This window comes from Cricetulus griseus, assembly GCF_003668045.3.
Source record: "Cricetulus griseus strain 17A/GY chromosome 1 unlocalized genomic scaffold, alternate assembly CriGri-PICRH-1.0 chr1_0, whole genome shotgun sequence".
Taxonomy (NCBI): domain Eukaryota; kingdom Metazoa; phylum Chordata; class Mammalia; order Rodentia; family Cricetidae; genus Cricetulus; species Cricetulus griseus.
Window position 1 is genome coordinate 152,102,499 of NW_023276806.1, and position 19,556 is coordinate 152,122,054.

General features: G+C 43.4%; 1 protein-coding gene across 4 annotated transcripts in view; it reads left to right on the forward strand.

Moving 5' to 3' along the window:
* The window catches only part of LOC113830657 (solute carrier family 41 member 2), a 106,043-nt gene extending 87,388 nt beyond the window's left edge, over nt 1-18,655 (forward strand). For all 4 annotated transcript variants that reach the window (XM_027392522.2, XM_027392523.2, XM_027392525.2 and 1 more), the window contains exon 11: nt 15,384-18,655. In XM_027392522.2, the coding sequence (XP_027248323.1) occupies nt 15,384-15,569 (186 nt within the window). In that variant the 3' untranslated portion in view covers nt 15,570-18,655. The remainder of the gene's footprint in view (nt 1-15,383) is intronic.
* Nucleotides 18,656-19,556: the final 901 nt, after the last annotated feature.

Here is a 19,556-nt window from a genome sequence, read left to right on the forward strand (position 1 = left end):
AGACACACAGGGGTGGGCATAGGCCCTATCCCAAAGGATATGATAGACTCTGGTGACCCTCTATGGACGCCCTCACCCTCCCTGGGGAGCAGAAAGGATATGTGATAGGTAGGGTTTTAGTTGGTGGGTGGGTGGTAAGGGAGGAGGGGAGGGAGTAGGAACTGGGATTGACATGTAAAACAATCTTGTTTCTAATTAAAAAAAATAAAGTAGGGGAAAAAACTTATGTCTTCTGGGTGCGCTTAAAGTGTATCTTATTATCTTCACTATTGCTCAATAATAAACATATTAGTGCCCTATTTAATAAGTATGCTCAGATACTTTCTTTGAGAGAGCTGCATTATGTAGGATTCTAGATTGTTGAATTAATAGAGTGAGAAAGGACAGAACTGTGCCAGAAAAGGAAAGTGGAATACAGACTCCGAGGTGGAGGGGTGAAGTGAGGTCTTAGGGTAGAGTAAGCCTGGGTGGAAAGGCACTAAACACCCACTAGGGAGCCTGGGATAGGTTCTCAAACAGCCAGATCCTTACAGAAGTCTCTGTCTGTAATGCTCTAGTCTTCCAATTTTATTAAGCCACTGTTACTTTTTATTTTTTTATTCCTTCACTAAATCTTCATTTGATTTGATGACAGGGTGGCTCTTAAGCCCCTAGAACAGTGAATCCAAGCATCAGACTTGTGGTCTGATGCTCCAGGCACTGTCATGTTTGCCGCTGTCCTCAGTCATGGGGAAGTGCATAGATCTGGTCTGACCAGCCCTTTCTAGAGTAGGCGCCTGTGCATGGCTCTCTTCTGGGCTCAAGGATGCGTCTATTGTGTCCACCACTGTTCACTATGGAGCCCTGCATCCTTCTCTGTAAGCTGAAGAAAATAGAAGTAATTTTTTTGTATGTATGTGGTATTGGGTGTGTATATGTGGTGTGGGTGTATGTGTGGTGTGTGTGAGTGTGTGTGGTGTGTGTATGTGATGTGTGTATGATGTGTGTATATGTGGTATATGTGTGTGGTGTGTCTGTGTCTGACTTTCATTCTTAGAAAATACTTGGATGTTGTTTAAAGAAATGTTGTAGCTGGTAAGAAATGAGTTATTATCAGCAAATATAATATTTGTCTTAGCAACATGTATATGCTTCCCATTAACAAAATTTAAAAGACAAATTGCTTTGAATTTTGTTATTACTACATCCTAGATTTGGATTTTATAGTTACACACAAATTATGCTATCTTTTATTTCCCAACAGATTCATATTCTAAATAAAAATATTATTCTCTACAAATCCTGTACCTACCTTACACGACCAGATGAATCTCTTTCATAATAGGACTTAATATCAGGATGTTGGCTAATTACTTGATTTTTTTATAAGCAATAAAAGTTTGTGATTGCTGAAATGTATGATTTAATGTGAGCATGCCCACAACACTAGTGGGTCAGAGTAAGAGCTGTGGTGAGGTGTGGTAACATGGACAGTGGCCTCCTCACACTTCTTAGGAACAGTGGCAGTATCTTAGTTCTCAGGTCTCCTTTATTTCACCATCGGAAGCTACAGAGTATTGGAGTGACAAGTCACATTGAGTAGCAGTAGAGGTCAGGGCCCCTGGGACTAGCACCAAGTCCCTCACACCATTCTGCAACTCCACTGCATGCGTGGAGTGACTCCTCTAAATCGTGGAGCATGAAGCCATGTGGTGACGGCACCACCACTCTAGAACCTCGAGGCAGCCACCCACAAAGCGAGGTAATTAGCTTAGTCTCTGGAAGTTGTTAATTCTGGGGAGTCTTGCCGTCTTAATGCACAAAATGTGCATACTTCATCCTTCTTGCTTGGTAACTGTAATAGTTGGGCCTCTAATTAAATAATGGGGCCATAGCTTGTACTCTAGCTGGCACTTAAAGGAAAGAGCCAAGCAGCTAGGGGGTTGTGTCAGTCCACTCGGTTTTACTCTCCCCCACATTCACCATAGCTGCTTGTTCCTTGGGATTGAAATCTGTCAGATTTCATTTGAAGAGAATCTCTTTGGTGTTTTTTTGTTTTTTGTTTTTTTGAGATAGAGTCTTACGTAGACCAGGCTCTCCTTGAGCTTGGTTTGTAGCTGAGGTTGGTCTTGAACTCCTGACCCTCTTGCTCTTGCCTGCACCTGCTGGCTCTGGTGTGACAGGTGTGTGGCTGTTCTCCTCTGTCTCTTGGTTGGCTTCTGTCAATCAAGACAGCTCGGATTGAAAGGTCATGTGAAGAAAAAGAGAATGTCGTGACAGTAGGGACCTGTAGTCCTAACTTTTCTAGTTGTAACAAGGTCTGCTTTAGAAATAATAGAAAGCCAGTGAATTGTTGAGATCTCCTTTTAGGAGTGTCACATTGTGTTTCTGGAACACTGTGGTACTTGAGTGGCACCAGGCTGCGGTTCTGGTAGCTAAGGTGAAGGACCTTAACATCCAGGTGTTTTCCTCAGGGCATGTTTCTCAGTAGTGCTTTGGTGGATGCTCACAGAGGAGCAGCACTCTGGATCCCTCATTAGGGAGGCACTGGGGAAAGGGCCCCTCCTCAGTCTTGTCAGGCCCCGTCAAAGTGAAGCAGAATCAGAGAGATGCTGGGCCTGCTTTCCCCAGGTGCTCTGCCTAGGGCCCTATCGTCTGTACTCTGGGTGCAGCTGGAATGTCACATTTAACTTTGAGGGAAGTCACACAAAAAGATCTCAGCTGTGCCAAAGTGCAGTGTTATAAAGCAGGAGAGCAACTGGGCATAGTGGTGCTGGCCTGTAATCTGCACTTGAAAAGCTAAGGCAGAGGAGGTCAGAGTTCAGGGCCCTCTGGCGTACGTGGAGAGGCAAACATAAAGCAAACAGGTGTCAAAGGACGATGAAACAGTCACCTGGAATTGGAGCTAAAAAGACAGTTTATTTTCTACTATAGGGAAACTGTAGGGTATCCAAGCTGAGAGAGAGATCTGTCTGGCTTACATTCAGTGCTGGAAAATCGTAGCATCAGAAACCAGTGGACATTCAAGAGCCCAAGTGGCTGGATATTGTTCATGGAAGTTTGGTGATGAGAGTGTCTAGTTGTCTCTTACTGTGTGATTCTTGGAAAAAATTAATTCCCAGGTGGCTACTTTAGAAACTAGGACTGCCATTGGTTGGTAGTTTCCAGAACATGTTCAGTGGAGTTTGTTGATGAACCAGTTTTTTTGGTTTTTCAAGACAGTTTCTCTGTGTAATTCTGGCTATTCTGGAACTCTCCCTGTAGACCTGGCTGGCCTCAAACTTACAGAGATCCGCCTGCTGCTGACTGGAGTTCTGGGAGTAAAGGGGTGTGCCACCACTGCCCAGCTGGAAAGAGGAACTTAAAGCAGTCCTTAGCTACTCTTTACAGTGGCTGAAAATGGGCCAATTCTCTCCACCAGCAGCAGGTAGACCTGCACACCCCTGTGATGTGTGTGAGCCTCCACCAGCAGCAGGTAGATCTGCATACCCCAGTGACGTGTGTGTGTGTGTGTGTGTGTGTGTGTGTGTGTGTGTGTGTGTGTGTGTGTGTGTGTGTGAGAGAGAGAGAGAGAGAGAGAGAGAGAGAGAGAGAGAGAGAGAGAGAGAGAGAGAGAGAGAAAGAGAGGAGAGGAGAGAGGAAGAAAGCTTCCTCAAGATCCAAGCTGGTGATGTCAGGGTTTCATACCTGCCAACTTCTCAGAGCTGCCCCAATGCCTAACTTGCATTTCCAGAATGCTAATTAGATAAATTAGTGTCTCTTCCCTTTGTCCAGTAAACCAGCTTCTGCTTCTCTCCTCGTTCTGTCTCCAAATGCTTGAGGTCCTTCTGCTAAGCTCGAGGATCTGTTTTCTCAGGTTCAGACTTCTTAGTTATTTCCACTTCTTCCTTTATGTCCTCCCCATACTACTAAGAAAAAGTTTTCAGCTTTTCCCTTCCATCATAGAAATTCCTAATTCTGTTATCTCTGTTGTACTGTTTTTGAGATAGTGTCTGCCTGTGTAGTCCAGGCTGGGTTTAATTTTGCAGTCCTGCCTCAGCTTCCAGAGCACAAGGATTACAGCATAAACCACCATGTGTGGCTGCGCCTGTATCTTTCGCTATCCGCTGTGATCCCTGTTTCTATATTTTTGATACTGTATTGCAGAGCTCTTGAGCATGCTTCTCCTCATGGCTGTGCTGTGTATACTTGGATCTCTCACTTCGGCATCTTCTGAACTGAGTCGCACTGAGTGTGACTTTTAATTTTTCTGTAGCTCAGCATTGTCTCTGAGAGTCTCTCACATGTGTAGCTGTTTTACTGTTACATGTTGTATGAAGTCCTTGTGTGACTATTACATAATACATTTACTCTATTTAATTTTTAATTTTATGTGTATGAGTATTTATAGGTGGAATTTTGTCTTTCCAGCCAGCTCCCAACTAACCACACAGAGACTTACTATTAATTATAAATGCTCAGTCATTACTAACTAGTTCTTACAACATAAATTAATCCATATTTCTAATCTGCATGCTTCCACATGGCTCATTACCTTTCTGTAGCACAGCATGTTCATCTTCCTTCTTCCCCCATATCCTGGCGACTCCACCCTTCTTCGTCCCAGTGTTCTCCTCCTTTCTGCAAGTCCCGCCTAACCTCTTCCCCCCTAGCTATTGGCCGTTTAGCTCTTTATTAAACCAATAAGAGCAGCACATCTTCACAGTGCACAAAAAGATTATCCCACACCAAGTATTTTTTGCCTTCTTGCATGTGCACCATGTGTGTGATGCCCTCAAGGGCTAGAAGAGGACATGAGATATCCATGGACTGGCGTTACAGCTGTTGCAAACTGCCGTGTGGAGGCTGGGACTTGAACCCAGGTTCTCTGGAAGAGCAGCCAGTGCTCTTGACTGCTGGGCCATCTCCAGCCCTGACTCACTGTTCTTTCACTGAGCCTTAAGCTCATGACTGTTGAATCTGAGGTTTGTTATTGTGGGTTGGTTTTTGAGCAGAAATCTTTATGTACTTTTGTGTCATGGACTCCTCAAGAACTTTTTTAATATTATGGGTTACTTTTCAAAATAAGGTTTGGCTTAGTTTTGTTTTCTCTTGGTGCCAGGGATTTGCACTCTAGGCCCCAAGTGCAGTAAGACATGCTGTCCCATTGAGCTGTGCCCTCAGTCTGCCAAGTCAAGTTTTAAATGCACACAGGGAATTGTAGTCATATGAAAGAAAATGGCATTACCTTTCTCCAGAATACATGCATATTTAGAAGTATTTTGAATTGTCTAACAGTCATATTTTTCAGAATAAACATAACACAAAGAAAAAAATAATATATATATATATTTTATTAAAAGTTTTGACACTAGGTGGTGGTGGCACACACCTTTAATCCCAGCACTCAGGAAGCAGAGGCAGGAGGATCTCTGTGAATTTGAGGCCAGCCTGGTCTACAGAGTGAGTTCCAGGACAGCCAGGGCTACACAGAGAAACCCTGCGTTGAAAAACAAAGCAAAACAAAAAAAAAAAAAAACGAAATTAATGTTGAGGATTTTGTTGTTATTTTGAGATATGGTTTCATGTGGCCAAGGTTGACTTGTGTAGCTGATTATGACCTTGAACTCCTGGTCTTCCTGCTTCTACCTCGAGAGTGTGGGGATTGGGGGATCATAGGCATGTACTGATACCTGGCTTGAAAACAATTATACTCAGGACATCCTGCCCTCCCTAGTTGAAACTAAACCAACAGTCAAGAGGGAAATAGCATTTCCTAGGTTATTTAACTTAAGAAGATGTCTGTGTAGTCTTTGAATAAAGGCCACGTGTATTTAAAATGTTAAATGTGTGAGCACCTGGGTTGCTTGTGGGCTTTTGTCCTTTGCTCTCACACTCTTCACAGGAATATGCCTGTGTGACTTTTCTGAGAAGTATGTGCATGGGAATGGAGGAGGGTGGGGATGGAGGAGGGTGGGGATGGAGGAGGAGGGGGATGGAGGAGGAGGGGGATGGAGGAGGAGGAGGAGGAGGGGGATGGAGGAGGAGGAGGGGGATGGAGGAAGAGGAGGGGGATGGAGGAGGAGGAGGGGGATGGAGGAAGAGGAGGGGATGGAGAGGAGGAGGGGGATGGAGGAGGAGGGGGATGGAGGAAGAGGAGGGGGATGGAGGAGGAGGAGGGGGATGGAGGAAGAGGAGGGGGATGGAGGAGGAGGGGGATGGAGGAGGAGGGGGATGGAGGTGGATGGGAATCACCATGTTGGAAATCATTATTCCATCTTAGCAGGTGGGAAGAGGGAAGGTCAATGTGAAGGGAAGGGCGCTGCCTCTGGCTTTCAAATTGTGTCCTAAACTACATTGTCATATCAGCTGTTTCCAGGTCTTGCACTTGGTGAATGGAGGAAGAATGTGGAGTCTGGCCAGCTCTTCAGAACTCAGGCCTGCCCTAGTCTCCATTGCACTGAACTTCCACAGGAGAAGCAAAAGCTTCCTCCTCTCACACTTTCAAAACCTTGTATGAGTGCAGCATGGCACAGTTTGACTGTCTGCTGATGCTTGGGAGCCCAAGGGGCATGTTTATAGCCTTGTCGCTTGGAAACTAAGAAGGACTGTAGCAGGGCCAAGAATGGCTGCAGAGTACCAGAAATCACCATCTATCTAGTGTAGCTTGGATCTTTTGCAGTTTGATTTACATATTCCCTTTAAAATTTTATAATTACACTTCTTTATGTATCTGTATGGGGTGTGTGTGTCTGTCTGTCTGTGTGTGTATCAGAGAGTACTTGCTTGCAAGAGTCTTCTCCTTCCACCATATAGGTCATCAAGAGTGAACTCAGTATGAAAGGGTCATTGCTTCATGTATGTGAATACAGACACACACACATGTGTGCCATGATGCATGTGTGGGTCAGAAGGTCCTCACCTTCCACCTTGTTTGCCACAGTTTGTCTCTGTCTCCTGTCACTGTAGGAGCAATGGGACTGTAGCTTGCCTTGTGTGGGTTCTGGGGACTGAACTCAGGTACTCATCACTGCTTGGAACGTGCTTCACCCACTGAGTCATCTCTCCAACCTTCAGAAAGGATTTTTATTTGCTTTTTTTGATGGCCTTAAAGCACTGTCAACCTGAGAACCTTTTAAAATATTCAGTTTGAGGATAATCAGGCCATGTGGGTCATATGTTGCTGGATGCAGTTCCTTGAAAGACCATTTGTGGTTAGGGATTTTTCTTAGGGGTAATTTTTTTTTCTCTCCATGTAGTCAAATTTCCCTCCTCTTCTTGAGGACAGGTTTACTTTTTACACAGTGGTTTAGTCCTCAAATCTTCTATTTATATGCCCCACCCAGGAAGACTTTGTTTTTACCTTCTGTTCACTGTGCTCCTTGCTACTGCCAAAAATAAATGAATAGATACATAGATATACAGAGGTAAGTAAATGAAAAGCAGACTGAGCAAGCTGTGAGGAGCAAGCCTATAAGCAGCACCCCTACAATTCATCCTACATTCATCTTTGGCCTCTGTATCAGCTCCTGCCTCCAGCTTCCTGACCTTTGAGTTCCTGTCCTGACTTCCTTCAATGATGAACAATGATATGGAAGTGTAAGCCTAATAAACCCTTTCCTTCATAAAAAACAAAAATAAAAGCTTCGGACTCCTTGGTGCCGCTGGAGAGATCACCTATGGCTGGCTGTGGTTTGTGCCCAGTGAAGCAGCCTGCTCAAGGCTGTTGAGGGACTTTCTCCTGAGGGGCCTGCAACCTCAGCATGCCTGTGTCCCTCTCCCTGTGAGACCTCTGAGTTTTTTTGTCAGCTCAGTGATGCATTTAAAAAGACATTGCTTTCTAAAGTCTGCTCATCATTTGGAATTGTTCTTAATGATTGAGTTGTTTGCAATGCTGCTAAAAAGTCAGGCCTCATGTCTCTTATTTGGGAGGGGGTGTCTGTTCAGTCTCGGGTCTGGTTGTGTGGTCTTCTATAGGAAGAAACCTTTCTTTTCCTAGCTGCCATCATTCTCTGTTAAGCAGAGCCGGGATGGAAGGGGGGAACAGTGTAGCCTCTGGAGTTTCACAGTCTCGGTTGGACCTCATTCTCTATTGCTGTCTGACCAGACAAGTCACTTGGAGAAACTGTCTCTGTGATAATTCCCACCATAATCCTCAGCAAAGGACCTCCAAACTTCACAAAACAACTCAGATGAGAATGACATTTTACCTGAATATCAATAGACTTAATTCCTGCTGAATGTTAATCCTGGATTACTCCTAGACATTAAATACTAGATTTCAGCAGTGGTTTCCAGCGTGGAGGCTGAACTAGAAGAGGCTGTTTCACAGGGGCATGAATTCAACCTTTGCAAAGCTCTGTTAGGAAGAACTGTCCTCATTTCTATTTCTGAGGTGTATCTGTGTCATATTCCAATCATCTTTCTTCACACAATGCACAAGGCTGCTGTTGGCAGTCACAGCCTTAAAGAAATGCTAATGCATTCTAATGTTGATCTGAGCTCAAAGGAGGGGCTGCCCTAGAAAGTCAATAGTGTCCAAAGCAAATATATATTCTTGTGCTTACGTATTTATTTAAATTCCAGACAGTACGCTTCTAACTTGCATAATTAACCAGGGCTACAAAGTTGCCTTTTCAGAAGGCATATTTACCCAGAGAAGTTATGCATATTTCATCGAGAGAAGGCAGTGTTAAACACAGTGTACCCTTGGTTTGGAATCTGATGTGGAAAGCATTTGTTCCTTAATCAATGATTTTACTTTCAGGCAAACCATGTTGCAATAAGAAGACTCCGATACCATGATTTTCATAATTTATACCCAGAGATCAAAGAAAACACTAATGTATTTTGATAACCTTACAAGTTAAGTTTTAAACATTCAACCCTATTTGAACATTAAGTCATTATAACATCTTTAAAAAGAAATCATGTAAGAAGTTGATTCTGTGGCCTATTGTATAGAGTCAATGACGTAAGAATGTGGAAGAGAAAACTCAAAGGACATGGAGAGAGTCTGTTGTGTGTCACATGTATGACAGCAGGCTCCTTCCTTTGTAGTTTATACCGGGACACACTATAAAGGCAAGTATGTCCATTTTAGAGAGGCTCAGGGGTGAAATAATCACAGCACTCACTGGTGTTAGTAACCAGTGATTGCTCATTTGTGTGGTTTCCCTGTTAAATAAGAGCTGTGGGTTTTGAGCTGTTGGTACTGACAGTGCAAGTGTTTGTGGAACTAGGCAGTGGTGTAGCCCCACATAGCATCTTATTCCGTGCCACAGCCAGCCCCATGGGGTAGGTGACAATGGCTCATTTTAGAGGCTAGGGCAAGGGAGACTTGGGATTTTCATTTGTGGACAGCAGCAGTTATCCATCGCGGGGCCTCTTTAACATACTTGTCTGCCTTCACCTTAGTGCTTGCTACTTCCAGGGTTCTGCAGACTGCAGACTTCTTGTCCCAGATGCCTTTTAGTAAGGGCTTTTGCAGCCCTGCCAGTGGGTTCCCACTATCTCGGCTGCAGGGGCTTGTAAGAAATAGATAACCACACATTTATTACTCAGCTTTAGCAACCCTTAAGTTATGGGAAGCAAGTATTTCAATACGATAAATAAAAATACACACTTAAGTGCCACCCACACACCACTTGCTCTATCCCATTGCATTCCTCTCTAGTGCTCTTCAGAACCATAACTTGTCATTGTCCTTGCTGTGCCTGGCCTGTATGAATACCGTTACTTTTTTTTTTTTTTTTTTTTTTTTTTTTGGTTTTTTCGAGACAGGGTTTCTCTGTGGCTTTGGAGGCTGACCTGGAACTAGCTCTTGTAGACCTGGCTGGTCTTGAACTCAAAGAGATCCACCTGCTTCTGCCTCCCGAGTGCTGGGATTAAAGGCGTGCGCCACCACCACCCGACTAATACCGTTACTTTTAACATTTGGAAGCTATATTAAAGTGTTAATACTGTTCAGAATTTTCTGTTGCTATTTACATTCAACCTAATAATGCTCTTGAGGCAGTGCTGTCGAGCCCTGTTCTTTCTCATTCACTTTAGATTCTATCTGATTTTCACTTGTGTGGCCTGAGACTTCATGTGGCCATTCTCGTCACGTTCTACTCTTGGCATTTAGAACACGAGTGGTGTGGTGAGGATTCTTGCTCACCTCTCAAACTCTTCTGTAGGAATTTTTCTGGCCTTCCATACATATCCTAAGCTTTTTGCTCTTGATCCTTTGGGAACACCTGGGGACCTGAGATCCTAAAAGCCTGTTCTTTAGCAGTGAAGAGTTTGTCCTTCTACTCTGGTGGTTCAGGAAATGAGAAAAAACAAACCATTGTTTCTGTGTGGAATCTGCATATCAGTGCATCCAGATTGTTGTCCAGGAGAGTGAGCCAGGTTGAGCCCTGGGAAGAAAGGCAGCACTGCCAAAGAACTTGGGCTTTATCACTGTATGAGTCTGAGTCTTACTCAACCTGTAAGCTGGGTGTTTGTATCTTACCAGGAAAAAAACACACCTTTAGATAAACACAAAACAGTCCTTATCACCCTCAATTTTTTGCTTTATATTTTGAGAGGGTTTCTCTGTGTAACAGCCTTGGCTGACATGGCACTCGGTCTTTAGACCAGGTTGGCCTTGAACTCACAGAGACCCTCCTGCCTATGCAGGTCCTCCTCAGGGGCCTCCCTGATCACCTTGGCAGTGGTTTTCATCTTGATTTCTCCTGTGCAGTGGACATGTTCCATGGACATATTATGTTTAATAAAGATTCGTTTTCTTCCATGTGACAGATGTTTTACACTCAGCTGGCAGTGAGTGTAAAACATGAATGTGGGCAGTGGCCCCTGGTTTCCCAGCAGTAACCTTTGAGCTAGTGATCTTGGGCAGTTTTCTTATACTCTGTCTGCTTTAGTTCTCTCCCATGCCAAAGAAGGATAACACCCCACACTGTGTTATAGAAATGGTCTGAGAATTAAATCAGTTCGTGTGTGGTGGACCTCTTTGAATGCCACATGGTCCCATTACAGGCCATTTAAACGACAATGTTTGCTTGTATTGTGGTTTACATTTGATTTTTTTCCATGGGATGAGCATGAAATGGAATACACAAATTAAAACCCTGTATTCCATTTCCTGCTCATCTCATGGGAAAAACCAAAATGATTTGTGTCCCTTGTCATTAGTGTGGCCAGACATCTTATATATTGACTCTTGCATTTCTTTTCTCCCTCATTGGATTATTTTTCTTATGAACTGCAGAAATTCTCAATGATCTCTCAAAATATTCCTAACACTAATTCTTTGTTAGTTAAATGAGGGGCAGGGATTTTACAAGCCTGGGGCAAGATTTTCATATATTGAACTACAGAAGTATTCATTGCAACTTAGTAAGTTATTCATTTAATATATGTTTTATTTATGAGTTCACTGCCAAATCAAGATCAGGATGATACTCTTATATTTCCTTATAAAGTTTTTCTTTTTATTCATTTCTTTTGGTTTTTTGAGACAGGGTTTCTCTGTCTAGCTTTGGAGCCTGTCCTAGAACTTTCTCATAGACCAGGCTGGCCTCGAACTCATGGAGATCTACCTGCCTCTGCCTCCCGAGTGCTGGGATTAAAGGTGTGCACCACCACTGCTGGGTTTTCTTTCCTTTTTTTGAGAGAGGTAGCATTTGATACAGGGTCTTTCTATATAGCCTTGCACTCATGGTTCTCTTGCCTCAGCCTCCCGAACGCTAGGCTATGTCATGTTCTTCTGGATAGGTCCACATCCTTTTCTGTAAATTGCCAGACACTGAATTCCTGAAGCTCTGTGGGTTGCTTCTTCTCTGTGACAACTGCATAGCTGTTTCAACCTCTCTGCCACAGTTTTTCCAAGTGAATCCCAGGAATAATAAAATGTAAGGATTTAAAAGTAGACTAAGCAGGAGATAAGTAAAGGAATGAGTGGAGTTGTGTTTCAGTAAAACCTTATTTACAGAAGTAGGTGACAGGTTGAATTTGGCTTAGGAGCTGTCATTGCCAATGCTTGTTTTAGACCAGGGCTTCATAAACCTCCATTTGTGACCTTTTTTCTCCTAAGAAATTTTTATGTGATGTTGATTAATTAACAGAAGTCTTTCCATTGTTTCCTGGATTTCTTTAAATTTTCACTTTTAATTTCTTCAGTCATCCAGTGTCATCTAGAAGATGTTGCTCACTTTGTGTGTGTGTGTGTGTGTGTGTGTGTGTGTGTGTGTGTGTGTGCGCGCGCTTGCTTTGACCTCACTTGTTGATTTGTGATTGTATTCCATTGTTGTCTGAGAAAATATACAACATCATTTCAACTTTTAAAATTCATTGGAACTTGATTTTTGGTCTACCGTATGATGTGTCTTGGGAGACATATACGCTGATGAGCAGAACATGCTGTGTGCTGCTGTTGAGCGACACAGTCCATGCATGTGGCTCAGCATTTGCTGTCTTATCCAACCCCAGTGTTTCTTTGTTGGTTTTCTATCCTGTCTGTTCATTGAAGAAAGTGGGGTGTTAGAGTCCCCATTGTTACTGGTATCAAGTCTCGCCCTTATATCTAGTATTTGCTTTATGCATTTGGGGGGGGTCACGTGGAGGGTGTGTGTATATTTGCAGTTTCTATGTCTTTGTGTTGAATCAATTCTTCCTTTCCTGATGACATTCTTTGTCTCATTGGCTATTCCTTTAAGGTCTGCTGTGTCTGGTGGGGATAGCTACTCCTGTCCCATATTGGTTCCCATTTGTGTGTCTTTTGTGGTTTCTAACCTCCTGTGAGTTTTCTTGTAAGCAACATATAAGGGGGTCTTGCTTTCTTTTTTAATATTTAGCCAATCTGTTTATTTTCATTGAACTTAATGCATTAAATGAAAGGCTATTGTTAATAATTATGAACCCATTTTATTGTTTCACTAATTGTGCGCTGCTCACTTTACATGACTTTTTCTTTATGACTTAGTAGTTTTCTATTATGATGAGGTTAAGTTTCTCTTCTAGCAAATTTTGTAATGTGCATTTCATGACAGATTCTTAAGTATTTCTTGCATGGCTAATCTAGGAGTGCTGAGGTTCCTCAGATTCTGCTTCTCTGACTTCATTTCTTCAGATTTGGAAGGATGCTTGTGCTGGGTATAGCATTTTCACTTGGCAGGGCATATTTTTCTTTATTATTTTGGCTGTACTGTCTCAGCCTCCATTCTCGCACATCTCATTTGGCCTGTCAGCTTTCCTCTAAGACCTCTGCTGCAAGCATCTGCTCTCAGTCTGTGGACCTTCGCTTATAATGTGATTGACAGTTCTTCCTATTTTGAAGATTTTTATCTTTGCATTGTATCGTTGATATTTTTACTACAAAGCCCTTGGTGATAGTCTATTTTGGTTGACTCTAATTAGAGACTTTTGAGCATCCTGAGTCCGTATACCTGCATCCCTTGAAAAACTGGGGGGCATTTTCAGCTATTACTCCATGAAGTGGGTTATTATTACTATCATCACTGTGTGTGTGTCTGTTTGATGGGAGAGGGTGTGCACATGCTACAGTGTGTGTGAAGTCAGAGGACAGCTTTGTAGCATTGGTTCTCCTCCATCCTTTGCCTGGGTTCCCAGGATTGAACTCAGTGGTCAGGCTTGCAGTGCCACTGTCCCCACTGAGCTATTTCACCAGCCTGCAAAGTGGGATTTAATACTTTTTCCCTTTACTTTCTAGAATTACCACGATGCAAGTATTTGTTTGCCAACAGTCTCCCATATGCCTTAAATGTGCTCACTCACTCGCTCTGTCTTTCTAACTAGTTAGTTCTAAAAGTCCCACTTGCATTGGTTTGTTGTGGAAGTCTTCTCTTTTGTTTTTCATCTCATTGATTGAGGTTTTCAGTTCTAAGAGGTTCCAGCTGGGTTTTTTGTTTTGTTTTTTGTTTTTCTGTCTTTTCTGAATTTTCATTCTGAGTTGTTTTCTCATTTCTTTATATTGTGATCTCTAGCCTCTTGAACTGGGTTTTGTTAGGAATGCTATTTTGAGTTCTTCTTAGCACCTCAGAGGTTTCCTTCCATCTGAGATCATTTCTAGAGAACTGTGTTCTCTTTTGCAGGTTTCTTGTTTCCTTTGAATTCCTTATACCGTGGTTGGTGTCTGTGCAGCTGGTGTATGCGTCTCTCTTCTGATCTTGCAAAGGACCTTTTGTAGGAAAGGGTGTTTGTGTTTAGATAGGACAGAGGATGCCAGTTAGCTTGGGTGTTCAAGATCGGTCACAAAGACCCCAACAGCATGGTCTTGGTGCGTTTCTCCCTCTAATTGATGCCAGCATGACAGTGAGTACCTTTGCAGCCTTAAGAAAGTTGTGTGATCTTGTAGTGGAGGTGAATGTCCAGAGGCATCTTCTGGCTGCAATGACACTTTGACGGCAGCTGCTGCTTCAGTCTTGGTGACAGTGGAATGTGGAGAGGACTGTCTTTGGATCTTCAGGGCAAGTGCAGGGAAGACCAAAGCTTGACATCAGTAGCCACAGGATTTCTACAAAGGAGATCTTCCCCAGGACTCCCAGGTTTCTGTAGGACATGGATGTCATGGTTCTGGAGACACAGGGTCGGCTAGGTCAGATGAGCACAGGTGGTTTAAGGCCCTGGCTTTGAAGGCTTTGGAACACAAAGGAGCTTGTCCATGGGTCCTGCTGTGTGGCTGTTGGTGCTGGTGTCAGTGGGCAGAAAAGGGGGGTCTTTCCCTCATTTCTTTGGGGCCATAGACCAGGCCTTGAACTCACTCCATGACCTATGAACTCATAGCAGTCCTTCCTTGTCTCTCAAGTGTTGAAATTACAAGCCAAATTCCAAATCTTACAGCACATAAGCTCAAGATTCTAATATTCTCTGCTTCCTACACATCCCAAACAGAGTGTCTGACCTAGCTTTATGTGACTGCCAGGCAAGCTTGGCCAGGGAAGTAATAGGAAACATCAGCCTCATGCAGGGGGCAGCAGGGTTCATAGCTGGTCTCTGGCAGAAGTCCAGGGCTTCTGGCTTTCACCCCTAGGATCTTGTCTTTAGTACCTGTCTCTCTGATTTGGACAAGCCCCCTCCTTCCTGGTAAAGGGGTCAGAGCTAGAATGATAGCACTTGGCCATTTATAAGCCAAGGTAGAGATTGGTACTATATGTGTTTTCCAGAGAAGAGCACCACAAGCCACAGCTGGATGAAGATGAGATGCTGCATGTGAAAGGTGGGGTGCTGTCAGCATCTCAGGAACCCATGCTGCTTTTGTCATGGAAAGATTACATTCCTGTTAACTAGCTGCCTCTTCTCAAGCATGGTTCTTGACCTGGACTTATGTTCTTCTTCCAGAAAGAAGCACTTCAGACTTGTGGCCATGGTAGGGTGGGGAGATGCAGGCGACAGTGGTCACCTCTGGTATTCTCTTGCAGGTGTTCACCTTGCTGTGGATTGCTGACTGGATGGTCCACCGCTTCTGGAGGAAAGGGAAGGACCCAGACAGTTTCTCCATCCCCTACCTGACGGCGCTGGGTGACTTGCTTGGGACAGCTCTCCTGGCCTTAAGTTTCCATTTCCTCTGGCTTATTGGAGACCGTGATGGAGATGTTGGGGACTAATGGATCCTAGAAGCTGTTGTGGGGTCACCCAGGAGGAGAACACAAGGCAGCCACTGCTGCCCTTCCCCAAAGCTCTTTATCTGGCTTGTGGCTTGTGCCAGGGTAGTCTGCGGTTCACCCTGACTCCATAAATGGCCTTAATATATTTTTAAGGAATATGTGTTGAAATCACAATGAATGGTATATGTGCTGCTTTTTGTAGAATAAATAATTTGACACAGACATAGATACAAGCTCTAAATTTTAGATACACTCTAAAATTAATTAGGAAAGAATCTAGGATGTTTACAATGATAATTTTGAAACCACAGACCTAGCAGAAATATGCTTTATTATTAGGTTATAATGCAAGGTTAGAGGCAAGGGAGCTTTAGCCTTCTTTGTCTTGCCATTGTGTCACACTACAAAGAATGCTGTGACATGAAAGGTACCAGCCAGGCTTCCCTGGGTATTAATTATGCCCTCTTCCATGGGCGCTAAGGTTGCCAACCACTTATTCCTAGACTGACTTGGTTCACTCTGCTGAGCATGATGACACGCTCACTGACTTACTCTTGTCTAAAACTTCTCTGTGCCAGTGTCCGTTTAATTTCAGTTCTCAACAGGTAACCCTTTAAGTAGTTTTTTTCATCTTCAGAGAAGGGTTTACCATGTTGTCCCAGCAGACCTTCAGCTCGTACCCCCTTCTTTGGTTCCTTCCTCCTGAATCTAAAAGCACTGGACCATTTTGCTCATTTGTGTTGAAAAATGTAGATCTGATTTAGAGAATAGTCATCATCAAAGCAGAAGATCAGTTGTGAGCTGCATTTGTGAGCACAAAATGTTGTGTGTGTGTGTGTGTGTGTGTGTGTGTGTGTGTGTTCATGTGTAAATATGTGTGTGCACATGGGAGTATGTGTGTGTGTGAAGAGAGACAGAGACCAGAGAAAAAGACACAGAGAGACAGATAGTCACAGACATAGTGTTTTCTTCGTCTAAAATAAGCACCATTTAATATAACGCCTGGGATTTGGGAAGAGCAGGTGACCCTGTTGCTCTGTATGGCAGCCTACCTGTCAGTTTCCCTCCAAAGGAGAAGTTGTGGCTTACCTCAGTTAGCATCTCATCATGGGCTTCATCTACAGGGACCATCCAGTATGCTTAGCTGTATTTCTCAAATATTTTTCTGAAACTCTGCCAGTATCCTACGCACAGACTAGCACCTGCCTGTTCACTAGGAAGCACTTTTTAGATTACTTAGCCCTTAGGAAAACTTGAGTGCAATCTTTGAAGACAATTAAATATTTAATAATTTAACCTGCTGAGGGAATAAAATGCACATGGCATTGATTGTCAGCGTGTTTGTGTTGTGTAATTAGCAGATGGTTTGTAAATGTACTGAGGAAGTATTCTTATTAAAGTCTTTACGGAGGCTGTGGTTTAGAGTTATATATTTTTGCTTATTTTTAACCTTCATTCAGTTCTCCTGCCTTATAATCAAGCTTTGAAGGCATAGTGTGAACTAATTGTGGGATCTCTCCTTTAAAGAGATACAATGTCACAGAGCGACCATTCTGACAAAATAAGCATAAAGTTTACGTTGGTGAATATTTAGTCGCAAAGATTATTTTATGTTTTAAAAAATTAATAATACCTTTCATTTTATTATAAAGTATTTGTGAATTTGGGTTTTGCATTTGGGCTGTATGTTCTTTTGTTTTGAGACAGTTTTGCTTTATATCCCAGGCTAGGCTTAAACTTGAGATCTACCTGCCTTAGCCACTGGGTTTCATTTTCTTTAACTCACAGAAAAATGCAGAGTAAGCCCAGTGTTAGCGCTGGCCAGTGTTAGTGTCAGGCTGCTGTGCTACACATTGCAACGCACACTGACAGCATTGTTTTGCCGTGGAGACTCCTGCTGTATTTTATAGCTGGGAACATGGGGATGAGAGGAGTGACATTTTTAAGATTGCATGGCTGCAAAGTGGCCAGACTGTTCTAGACCAGTGTAATTTGTTACATACATCTGTGCCCCCCCCCCCACCGCACAAAGAATACCCACCTAGTTAGTTACCTGAGAGGAAGTCCAGTCCAGTGTTACTAGACTTCCAGATTGCTATCGGCGACACCTCCACCTAAGGTATCTTGGTGGTCAGCACAACCAACTCTGAGCTGTTCCTCTTCCTTAGGTCAGAGAGACTGTAAATGAAATAATGACTATTTTACCTTATAAAATATTTTCCATTTTATAATGAAGACTTTAGACTAAATAACAATGCCTCATTTCTTTTCTTGTTGATGTTGTTTTTGTTTCCCGAGACAGGGTTTCTCTTTGTAGCAATGGCTGTCCTGAAATTCATTTTGTATCCCAGACTGTCCTTAAACTCACAGAGATCCTCCTGCCTCTGCTGCCCCTGCCCCTACTGTCCCCAGTGCTGGGATTAAAGGCATGTGCCACCACTGCCTGGTGACACCTCATTTCCTACAGCCTCTAGGCACTGACGGTCCTCCTAGACCCACTGTGCCACAGGAAGGTATTAGCAATTGATGCTCAGCCTTTGTCAGAACAGCAAAATATTCAGACAAATGTAATGGGCAAAAGTAGCCTTGGCCTAAGTGCATTGTAAAGGGATATGCATCTCTTTAAGAACAACTGCAGATCTTTGAAAGTCTTCTTGTAAGTATGTAAGTTTTATTTACCCATAAATTTTACTATCGGTCTTAGGTAAACGAACAGTATTTTTATACCACTCAAACCCCTACTTTCCAAACACACTTTTCCCTCTAATTTACCAGGCACATTATACACACAGCTAAATAAATCATATTTTTTTATTCTCGACCATCCACCTTCTTTTGAAATTTCCAAAGTTTCTTAGAAGCTACTAAAATAAGAAACACATGGTGGCATATCTTGTGGAGACATCAGAAAACCTCACACCATAAACTGTCCAGGATGTAGCCAAATGAGTCTTTTAAAAGTCTCCCAGTGCTGGGGCGGACCTTCTGTCCCTATGTTGAAGGTATAGTTTACCCACTGACAGTGGGCTCTGGCACCTTGGAATTGTGTAAACCCAAGTCAAAATAAATAATATGTGAGAAGCGTTTCCTTGTGCTGTCGTGGTTTCTTTTCTTTTCTTTTCTTTCTTTTTTTTTTTTTTTTTGAGACAGGGTTTCCCTGTGGCTTTGGAGGCTGTCCTGTAACTAGCTCTTGTAGACCAGGCTGGTCTTGAACTCACAGAGATCCACCTGCCTTTGCCTCCCAAGTGCTGGGATTAAAGGCATGTGCCACCACCGCCCGGTATCATGGTTTCTTTTTTAATTACTCTGTCAGCTACAGAATGTGGAACATGTCTAGAAATCCCCCAGAAGGGTCCAGGTGGTCTGCCCCTTCCCTCCCTGTGTTTATGGAATGCACTTTGGTGACAGCCACACCTCCAGGCCACTGTTCCTGCCTTACATCCATTGTCATCCCACACAGAGCCCTGGATCCATCAGTCCCTCCTAGACAGGGCCTGGCTCTGACTGAACAGACCTCATGCTGTCTGTCTGTCTGTATCTCTCTCTTTCTCTCCCTCCCTCCCCCCCCTCTGCCTGGGTGGTATGGGTATATTTTCTCTGATCAGTTTTTTTTTTTTTTTTTTTTGATGTGTGTGCCAGAGTCCATAGAGAACAAAAAGGGCACTGGATCCCTGGAGTAAGCTAATTGTGAACCACCTGATACTAGGGCTGGGAATTGAACTCAGGTCATCTTGGAAAACCTGGAAACACACGTGACTGCTGAGCCTGCTCTCCAACCCCTGAGGTTAGCCCTAAGAAAGCTGAGCCAGGCTAGGAATGGATTTCACGGAGTACATGTGACCACACTTTCCATTCTGTTCTGGTGTCTTCACCATTCAACCAACACCAGTGACAGTGTGAAAGGTGGAGACACAGTCCACTGGGCCAGCAATCACAAGTTAGGAATGCAGGACTCAGCCCAGATGTTCAGGAGACATGGCTAGAAGA